At 39.0% G+C, this 10,926-nt stretch overlaps 1 protein-coding gene across 3 annotated transcripts in view; it reads left to right on the top strand.

The window, feature by feature from the left end:
* The first annotated feature begins 292 nt into the window (after positions 1–292).
* The window catches only part of Wdr75 (WD repeat domain 75), a 31,852-nt gene continuing 21,218 nt past the window's right edge, over positions 293–10,926 (top strand). The window contains exons 1-6 of one of the 3 annotated variants that reach the window (XM_021250245.1): positions 293–480; positions 2,342–2,432; positions 4,547–4,612; positions 5,625–5,715; positions 8,232–8,356; positions 9,837–9,907. In XM_021250245.1, coding sequence (XP_021105904.1) covers positions 341–480; positions 2,342–2,432; positions 4,547–4,612; positions 5,625–5,715; positions 8,232–8,356; positions 9,837–9,907 — 584 coding nt within the window. In that variant the 5' untranslated portion in view covers positions 293–340. Of the gene's footprint in view, positions 481–2,341; positions 2,472–4,546; positions 4,613–5,624; positions 5,716–8,231; positions 8,357–9,836; positions 9,908–10,926 lie in introns of all 3 variants that reach the window. The other 2 variants (XM_004872301.3, XM_013068338.2) reach the window with 2 other exon arrangements.

Below are 10,926 nucleotides of genomic sequence, written 5' to 3'. Positions count from 1 at the left end.
GGAACCGTGATTACCTGACAGGAAAAGCCCCGGGTGGTACGGCTTGAGCTCAAGTGATACAACGTGAGCCAACTTTCGCTTCTGCCAGAAGCTATACAGTCAGATTGGCAAGGCCGAAAAGAAATCTCCCTGTATTAAATACTGTAATTGTGTAAAGATATCTAATGCAAACTGCCTCCAGATCTGTTTTGCTTTTACCGTTCTTATAAGTGTCTTAATTTGATGTTGCCCAAACAAAAGATGGCGGCGAAGGCGCGGGGCCTTGCCATCGAGTCTCAAGCCTAGAGGGGCCGGTGGGTGTGTCCTGTGGGCTGGGAAACGCGCCCTGTGACCCAGCTCCATGCCGGAAGCTGGGGCGTGGCCAGCGGTGGGTTGCTCCTGCGTCCGCTCGAAGATGGTGGAGGAGGAGAGTGTCCGCGTGGTTCATTGTGGCGGCAGCGAGTTGAACTTCAGAAGAGCAGTATTCTCTGCCGACTCTAAGTATGGGGGCTCCGCGTGTGGTTGGCGGGGCTGAGGGACTTGAGTTCCTGGAGGGCCGAGGAAAGAACTGTCAGGCGCGCCGAAACCCGGGCTCTGCGGAGGAGGCGCGTGTGCCCCTGACCTCAGGGTGTCCGGGAGCCCGCAGGCGCCTGTGAGGAGCGAGCCCCTCCTGTCCCGGGATGCTCAGGCTGGGCTCGATGGAGGGGCCTCCCGCGTCCCAGATGCACACGCGCCCCGGAAAAGGCACATTGGCAACTGTGTTGAAGCTTTACATGAAAACTGATGTTAGATTCTGTGGGGGGTGAAACGGCTCGGACTGGTGTCCCCGCAGGAGTACAGTATAGCGAGAAACCAAGCTATTCTCAGGGTTCCAAACCTGATTCTTTCCAAACTTCTTACTCTGCCTTAGTTTCTTCTGTAAAATGGGGATATTTAATGTCTGCCTGTCACAGGGTTCTTGGAAGAATCAAATGCCTGGTATATAAAGTCTGTACAAAATGCATTTAATGTCTCAATGTTCGTCATCTATCGTTGCTACATTGCATCATATAGAAGTGACATATTGTAAGAATAGGTTTTCAGGTCACTTAAGGATAGAGTGATACTTGTTTTTAAAAATTTCTTTTTAAGAATAGAGATTGTATCTCTGTACAAGAAGTACTGCACATGAGTGTATGACAGATAATTGTTGACTATGTGTGCCTGGTGGGATGGGCTTGCGCTCGCCTCTTTACAAGGGGGCTTTATTGACCTTCGTCACAGGAAGAAGCTGAACCTTAACAAAGCTGTCAGACTTGCTTCTTCAGACCCATATCTCCCTATCCAGTTTCCTCTTCTAGTGTACTGTTCTACACCTTACTACACCGACGGCTGTCCATTTCATTTGCTGAACCCCATAGTTCATTTTTCAGTCTTTGTCAGCTGTGTGTATAACAAGCTGAGGTGACAAAAACAAAGATACTTCAAATACTGATGCTACCTCAAGGAACTTAGTCTAGTCAAGAAAAAGAAACACGACAGTAGATGCTTAATAACTGTAGGGGCTTGTAAAAAGGAGGGATCATTTCAAACTGAGGAGGCTGGAGAATGTTGCTGAGGAAATGATACGTAAGCTCATTGGTGGGCTGCAGTATAATGGGGATTTTCTCACACTGAAGAAGCTACAAAGCACAGGATGCCCAGGCAGTATGAGAAGAGTGTCAGATACAATAGGCATAGGGCACGCAGTTTTTATTTGGAAGATACTAAAAAACGTATGTTTGTAAACTTTGTCCTTTAGTAATATCTGTTATGAAAATAATCAAGTATTTCAATTTAATTCCTTTTAGTAATTTAGTAGCCTCTGCTGCATGAGAGAAATCCCCAAATCTAGAAAGATCAAAACAAAACCAATATTTCAGCAATAAAGGAAAAAAACTGATGTAAACATTTTGTTCCAGAGAGGCCTGGACTTCACCAATCAGAGCAGACCCTTTGATTTAGCATTTGTAAGCTGTTGTCTTCAATGAACCATGGAGTTTGGGGACATGAGAACACATTGCTGATAGCAGAACTATTGATAGTCATAGTTAATAGTAAATTAATAACATAGTCTCCATCTGTTTAGTGAGCAGGCACTTGATTAGACTGTGCAGGGTGGTTCTGCATAGCCCGTGTCTATAAACAGCAAGAGATGTGACATTGGCCTCGTGCTCTCTTCGAGTTAGCGAATGAATCAGTCATAGATGTCCCCGCAAGTTTGAAGTACAGTCCTTAAACTATTTTGAAAGAAACCTCTGTTGCCTGTTACTATTTTTGTAATGGACCATAAAAAGGTTATGCCAGCTACAGAGAACTTTATTTTTTCTTTCCTTTTTCCCAGGTATGTCTTCTGCGTCTCCGGGGACTTTGTAAAAGTTTATAGCACAGCCACAGAAGAGTGTGTGCACATCCTGCAGGGACACAGAGACCTGGTGAGCGGGATCCAGCTCAACCCCAGCAACCATCTGCAGGTGCCAGACACTTTGTAGTTGAATACTTTAACATTGGCCTGCTTGACAAAAGGAAAAAGTTGAGTTAGATTTGGCTTAGGAGACTTCACAGGTCAGGGTGAGGGGAGGATCAGCTGGTTTTCGTACTTGGTATTTTTCAGCTGTGTTTAGTTTTGAAAGTAAGCCGTTGGTTCCCTAGAACGCTTCATGGGAGTCCCTGGAGAAGGGTGTTCTTGGCGCTATGAATTTCTGAAGTTAAAAAGCGCAGTTAAATGATTTTGTAATTGCAGATCTTCTCGGATCCCTTTGCAGCATTGACATTGTAAATATCTGAAGGTGTATCTATTCCTAAAACTTACCTCAACAATATTTTGCTCTTAACAAGTTCTCTTCTTCTGGACTCACCACACCAACTGGAAGTTACTATTGATTTAAAATAGATTTGCATTGCTGTTCCGTAACCTTTATCACAGAAGAAGCAGCGCATAAAGTAACCCTGATTTCTTACCAAAATTAAGCTGCTTTTAGAAATCAAAGTTAAGGAACTGTTTGCAAGGTCCAGGTAGTCTTTTTATCCTGTCCTATAAGGGCTTGACAGAAATTTATTGTTATATGTCATTTGAACGTTTTTGGGTTTTGTTTTTTTTTTTGGTACCAGGGATCAAACTTAGGACCTTGCACTTTTGAGGCAGGCAGCAGAACCACTGAGCTAAATCCCCGGCTATTTGAACATTTTAATAGCAGAAAAATGCTTTGATTATAATTGAAATTTGCAAAATGTGCATTACTGTTTTATGCCCAAACAAAAGCCAAATACACATTACATAAAGGTTCTCTGTTTCAGGTGACTGAAAGTTAGAAAAATTAAAGAAAGACCATTTTGTCAAGTTTGGATCACCTTGAAAGACAGAGTTTCTATGGACGAATGAGTCACAGTACTTGTATATGAACTTTTTTTTTTTTATTTGGTACTGGGGATCAAGCTCGGGACCTTGCACTTGCGAGGCAGATGGCTGATCCACCCAGCTAAATCCCCAGCCCTGAACTATTATTTTGACAGTGAATACATTTGGCTTGTTTATGAATCCATGTTTATGATTTACATGTAGTGAATGATGTGTATTTTCTATTTAATATAATTCTTTTACTTGAATAGATAATTTGTCTTACTCCAACATTTTACTGTGAATTCCAGTGTTCATGGAAATCCTAAAATTACCACTTTCCTTTAAAAAAGAAACTTAGTTGTTTATAAGCCAAATAAGCAACAATAAAAAAGAAAATCTAATGTAAACTTAGTAAAACTGAGTCCACTGTGCCAAAAATAAACCCACAGTGTTGCTTAGGCCTCTGGTGCTAACATGGCTCACAGACCAGTGTCCTGCCGGTGGGTACAGGGACTGCATGTACTGAGCTGTATGGTGCCTGGACATTGCCCCGGCACCTGAACGCACGATGGTCTCTGTTGTATTTTATGAAAGTACTGGTCCTTGATGGGTTGGGTTGTTTTTTTTTTAACAGAACATTCAGGGATCATTTGAGAAGCACTTTAAAGCTCATGTAAGACAAAAGCAGTACAGCTAATAAAAAGGGGCCAAGCTCTGGGAGAAACAAGCAGATTCCTGAGTGCCCCCATAGCTCACCTTATCGTGTCCCTCCTGACAGGTTGACTTTTTCCCCTTGGTTTTAGTGAAAACTTGAAATGCGTGGATTTGCTTCCTCCAGAGGGATGTAATGTGATTGATTGTCTTTTACAGAAACAATACAAGTTGAGACTGACTTGATGGAGCCACAAGTATTTCAGATTTTGCATTTTTTGAATGTTGGAATATTTGCATCACCTTTGTTGGTTGAACACTAGTTTGAAAACCTGAAATCCAAAATACTCCAAAGTCTGGAACTTTTTGAAAATCTTCTTGATGCTCACAAAGTTTCAGATTTCAGTTTTTTAGGTTAGGAATGTTCAACCTGCATAAACTCTACCCTTTAAAACTAGCAATGAATTAATGAACAGAAAATACTTTTTGATCAGCACTTACTCATTATCTTAATGTATTCAGTTTTTGATGAGTTTTGAACTGTTTTTACCCTTTCAGCTGTATTCTTGTTCCTTTGATGGCACAATTAAATTGTGGGACTATCTGGATGGCATTTTGATAAAGGTATGTTGCTTGATCTTAAGGTTTCCTTTGTAAAAAGCTAAGATAACGTAATGACAGATACTGTTTTCTTCCATCTTTGATGAGACTTCCTGAAAAGTCATGAAATTCACACACCATTAAAAAAATTATGTATTTAACTATATAAAAATGTTACAACATAAAAATATAAATAAAAACACTGGGAGGAAATGTTTACTAAAGGTATTATCCTTAATACACAAAAATATGCCTGAAAACTAATAAAGAAAAACTGATAGCCCAAAAGAAATAAGTAGGCATTGGGTAGCAATGTATAAAAATCACGGAAAAAGAAATACAAAAGTCCAGTAAATTTGAAGAGATGATTAACCTCATTAATAATTTGAATGGTGTAAATTAAAACAAATGGCATAGCATTTTTCTCTTACCAGGTTAGCCAAATTGCACATTGGAAAAAACTCTAATAGTAAATAAAGTGTAGAAAAATGGACATTTTTGTACATAATCAATGAAGGTATAACTGAATATAAATAAATACCTTTCTTTCCAGCAAGCATCCTCTTAGAATCTCTCATTTAAATAATGGTGTGTAGGGCCGGGGATTTAGCTCAGTGGTTCCGGCACCTGCCTCACAAGCACAAGGTCCAGAGTTCAATCCCCGGTAAGGAAGGAAGGAAGGAAGGAAGGTAGGTAGGTAGGCAGGTAGGTAGGTAGATAGGTAGGTAGGTATGTATATGTAGACCATAAAACATTGTTTATGGTAGAAAAAATTAAGTATAAACTTGATATCACTTAAAATTATGATACATTCCATTCAGTAGAATACTATAAAAGTCAGGTAGAGTTATATGTACCAAACTTTAAAGATTGTTCCCAAATGCATGTTGATTGTTCTCTGTAGACCGGATACTCTTCTAATGTTAGGAACACAGCATCAAGCAAAACAATTAAAAAAATCCCTGCCCTGTGGAATTAATGTTCTAATGAGTGGAAGCAGATAATGATGAATAACATGGTGCTTTTTATCTTTCAGACTTTCCTTGTTGGACATAAACTTCATGCCCTCTTTACTCTCACCCGTGCTGAGGATTCTGTCTTTGTCACAATAAACAAAGAAGAACCAGGTATAGTAGACTGCATTTATTTTGTTCTTATATAACATAGAATAGCTCTTCACATTTTACAATTGCTCATAACTTAATATTTTGATTTTAACCTGAAGCTAACAGTTTTTGGAGTTGGAGTTTACATTGCTTTTATTATCATATTTATTCATAGAGGCTATCAGTTCCGAAATATGCAGTGAGAGTGATTGTTTACACTTATACTAATAGACATCAGAGCTCAGATTTTAAAGCCGCATTGTAAAGGACTAGAATTTGTCTTTCTACTGAACTGTAAGTGTGTCATGCTTAAGCGTCACCATTCTTTTACTGTTACTATACACCAGTTTGTTGATACTAAGTCATTATAGGAAATGGTATAGAAAATAGTTTGCTATTAAGAATCAGTAGTGTAACTGAGTTACTGTATTTTTACTATTATTGAAATACGGTTCTATTGAAACTGCCATGTATCAGCATTTCAGGAATTCCTGGAAAATTGTCAGTGGTTATAAATAAGCATCTTTTATCAAATAATGTGGTACAACAGATACTGACATGAAACATAGCCAAAGAAAATTTCTAAACCCAGAATTCAAGAAGGCCATTGCACCCTGTGGGGCCCTCCGTAAAATACAGCTGTGTTCAGAATTAAAGTGCAAAGCAGCTTTGAAATGAGTACTGTGCAGTCAGCTCATCCTGTTTGCAGTTTCTTAGCTGAGTGAATCCTACAATATTTTTACTTATTTTGGAGGTTTTTGCTAAAATATTTATAAATTTTATATATATATATATATATATCTCAAGGACTTTTAAGTAACCTATGAATTGTCAAAACTGTAAAAGCTAAATCTATTTTTTTATTTAAAATTCATTCATTACCGAGTCTGATAATGAGTGATATTGTATCTATTGAGAATGTGGTGTGAAAGAATAAAAAACAGTAAGTTTAGGTTTCTTATATGGCTCCTAAGCCACCTCTAAAGGACATTCACAAAATGTCCTGAAAATAGTAATATCCTTAAAACAGTTAAATGACCTTCCCAGATGAGTATTTTCAAAGATACCATTCTTTTCCAACTTAAGTTGTTTTGTACATAATAAATATGTGGGTTCTAAATACCAGTCTACATGGTTACTAAAAGCTCAAATTTGCAGTCTCTCACAGGTAACTAGGTCTGGGATATAGTTTAGGAATCTGTATTATAATACCTTCCCAGCTGATTCTCATCATTGGGGGTTTGGTAACCACCTTTGAATCACCTCATGACTGTTGAAAGGTAGTTGCCAACACTGTAACACAACTTGTCATCCATACCCATGAGACCAGCAATTCTTAACTGCAGCGGGGCATAAGAAGCACCGGAGCAACCTAGATAATAAGATTCTGTGTGGTGAGATCTGATTGTTTGCTTGAAAATTCCCCAGCTGGGGCCAATTGCAAGCAGAATAAAAACTACTGATCTAAAGTAAAGATCTTGGTCATAACCTGACCTGGATCCACAGCAGGATCTAGAATTACTGTCTAGTACCTGGCACCTTGTGGGCACCCAGCATATGAAAGTCTGGCTGTTTACATAAAAAATGCACTCAGGGCTTGAGAATCTCTTGTGCCAGCTGCCAGCTTACAGCACCACCATCCAACTTCACTCGTGTTGTGTGTGCTCCGCAGCTGCAGAGTCCCTGGCAGGAAATTGTATATCTGAAAAACACTATTGTGGTTTAAAAACAAGTGAATCTTTTGTTTATGTATTGTCTTTTATGGCTTCTTTCTTGACTGTATAGTACCATCATTCAGCAGCTAATTGAGCACCTCATAACTAATATTTTCGATGCACAGAACAAAGTAGACCCTAGGTCCCAGCACTAAGCTGACCAGATCCTTAGCAATCAGTAAGATAAAAGGTGTGGAGAGCAATAGGTTGGGAGGGGAATGGCCAGTATGGGAGAAATACTTAGTAAATAAGTAGTCAGGGGAGGTCCCTGGAGGGAGAAGAGTAAACTGTGTAGTTGGAGCATCCATGACATATTCACAGAGTAATAGGAAGGCTCTTCTAGGGTGAGCAAAGGCAGAATGGATTATTTATTTCCTTGTAGGTTAGTTTTACTCTTGAGTGAAAAAAAGTCTTAGGGAGGAATTTTTTGAAAAGACTGTAAAGAGAAGAGCACATCGGTGTCACAGGAAAGGAGACTTACCCTGTGAATGTTACGCTGAGCCCAGACATTTCTGAAAACCCTCTGAGGTGGCTCATTGTTTTGGCCGCCCAGTTCCCCATTCAATATTTATAGTTCGTGTCCATGTTAAACCTCAGCTTATTTCCTTTTTTATGGGGCTTGTACTCAGGTAGGAGTTGTAGAATTAGACTTCCATTTAAAACGTGTATATTCACAGTCCAGCTTTAAGGTACATTTTGTTCAATAGCCCAAGATTACAATTTTGACATTCTAGAGTACTCATTTTAAAAGTTCCATATGATAAATGCCTGTGTCCACTTTCTTTAGAGAAGCTTTCTAATAATATGGCTTCCTTTGGCCAGATGTATTTCAGCTGGTTTTGGTGAAACTACCAAAATCCCCAAGCCAGGAAATAGAAGCTAAGGAGCTGTCTTTTGTTTTGGATTACATAAACCAGTCTCCCAAGTGCATTGCCTTTGGACGTGAGGTAAATTTGCTTTGTTGGGTTTTTATTTTATACAAAAAAATCTCTTTCCTCCAGTCTCTCCTTTAACCACTGTATGGTATAATGGTTTTATATTGCCTTATTTATTGAATTAGCATAGTTTGCTAGAAAGTAAGAAGTCTGTTCTCATTGCTTTAGTACCTGTTTATGGTAGAGGTTTTTGTAGAGCCATCGTTACTTTGTGTGTTCTATCCTTTTGGCCTTGTAAACCCTCCAATTTTCCCCAAAATAACAGTTTTTGATGATTGTACTGCATTTCTTTGCCTGTCCCGTATAAAAGCTGCTCAGATGGTTTCATTTTAGACTGTATACTGTTGGAAAATATGGCTTCTCTATCCATAATTAACATGCCCATTATAAAAATTTGGATATTACAGAAAAATATAGTAAGGAAACAAAATCTATAATCTCTGTAGTGATAATATTTAAGGATTCATTTTCTAGACTTTAATATATATAAAGTAACTTTTCCCAAAAGGGACTAGAGTCAAAACTCTTTTTATCCTTTTTTTTCCATTTAACATTGCAATTTGAATATGTACTAAAATGATTGCTAGAGATGTGTGTTCATACCATGATTTATACAGCCATCCTCTGCTAGTACTTTATTATTTGAAATTAAATACCATCAAAAGAACCTCGAATCATTGTAGTGGCATGTTTCCGTAGCCATTATTTTGTCATTCTTCTGGAAAGTTTTCAGGGTAAACGTTTAACACTGTTAATATCTTCACTCTTCAGTGTCAATAGTCATTGAATTAAAAGCACAGTAAGATGCCACTTCACATCCACTAGAACTGCTAATTATGGGATGAAATTAAAAAGCTCTACACCACCATTCCATTCCTAGGTAGAAAAATGAAGATATGACCACAAAATGATATACACAGGAATGATTACTATTCATAATAGCTCCAAAACACAGATAGATGACCCAAATATTCATCAACCAGCAAATAAATAAATTATGATGTGTATTTGTTCATTGGAATGTGGATGGTACTCAGCAATGAAAAAGAACTGATGATGCTTACTTACAAGAGTGGATGAAGCTTGAAAAGATGATGTTGAGCAAGAGCCCAAACACAAACAGGCAGGAAATGATCTAAGATGATAGAGATGAATGGTTGCTGGTGGTAGGGGACCTAGAGGGACGACTGAGGAAGCACAAAGCAACATCCCTGGGGCCCAGGAAGAAATGTTCTAGACCTTGCAACTTGACCATGCCAGAGCTTATTATATGGACATACACACAGGTGGAATGTTGCATTTTATTGTTTGTAAATTATGCCTTAATGGAAAAGAAACATAAATTGTACTTAAAGCTAGAGTCTAATTTTAGAATTTAAGACTTAAGCTCATCTTGTTTTAAAAGGTGCGACGAAAATATAATATATCATTTTATATTAATATACTCCTAAAGAGTATTGACTATTTTGTTACCTTCTTTTTGAAACACCAGGGAGAATATGTTGCTGCAGTACGGGACTTTTACTTGTCTGTTTATTTTTTCAAAAAGAAAACAATATCAAGGTAAGAATTCCTTTTGGTTAACTTCGTTTTATTTACTCAAGAGGTCATTGCAGTTTTATTTCATCCTCATCACCTTGTGACCCAGAGATGTTTTGAGTTTCATGTTACTTGACTATGAGACCATAAGGTATAAAGGCATAGTTTTTAACCCACAGTGGGGTGGGGTTGCAGGAATGTTAATTAAAAAAAACCCAGGGAGTATTTTCAGCCCAAAGCCCATACCCCTAAATTCTAGTCTGTATAGTTGGTGTCAAAATTAAAATGGATCAACTTTAGTCCATTTAAACCCCTATATACTTTAAATTAATGAATACTTAAAGCAGAGGTAGTATCTATGTAATGAGTTGTAAAGATAAATAAGGTAAGGTGCCTAGAGAGACTCATGCTGACTACTGAGTAGTGAGTCACTTTTTGACACCCTCCCCTCTTCCCATCTGCCCTCCTATGGTTAACATTTGTTTTATGTGGGTCCTGCCCCTCCTAGCCCAGAGGTAGGGGCTTCTGAGCCGCCTTACCACTGCTCCTGATCCAGAGGAAGGGGCTTCTGGGCCATCATCCAGCCCAATGCTCCCAACCCAGAGGAAGGGGCTTCCCGGCCACCATCTGTCCTGGCCCAGAGAAAGGGACTTCTGGGCCACCATCCCTCCCGCTGCTCCTGGCCCTTGTCCCACCTCTCCCAGCTCAGAGGAGGGTGAGCCAAATGGATGCCAACAGCACCCTCCCACCCCCCAGTCGAAATGAGAAGACATGTAAATAAGTCTCAAAACCAGACTTCCAGATCACCTACAGCAACCCCAAAGGGAAATGAGATGGAACACTCTGATACACAACCACCTGGACCCACTGAACTGGCAACAAAAGGGGATCTGGAAAAAATGAAATCAGAAATAATTTCTCAGATAACAGGAGAAATTGTGCTCCTAGTGCAAGACATGATTGATAAATCTAGAGAGGAGCTCAGGAACATGGTGGAATCCCAACATAGGAAACAAATAGAATCCATAAACAGATGCAAATAG

The sequence above is a fragment of the Heterocephalus glaber genome, unplaced genomic scaffold (assembly GCF_053883595.1).
Source record: "Heterocephalus glaber isolate CG9 unplaced genomic scaffold, H.glaber_assembly_v1.0 deba00001058, whole genome shotgun sequence".
In the NCBI taxonomy this organism is placed as follows: domain Eukaryota; kingdom Metazoa; phylum Chordata; class Mammalia; order Rodentia; family Bathyergidae; genus Heterocephalus; species Heterocephalus glaber.
Note: the sequence above shows the minus strand (reverse complement) of the source record. Positions and strands in the feature narration are given on the sequence as shown.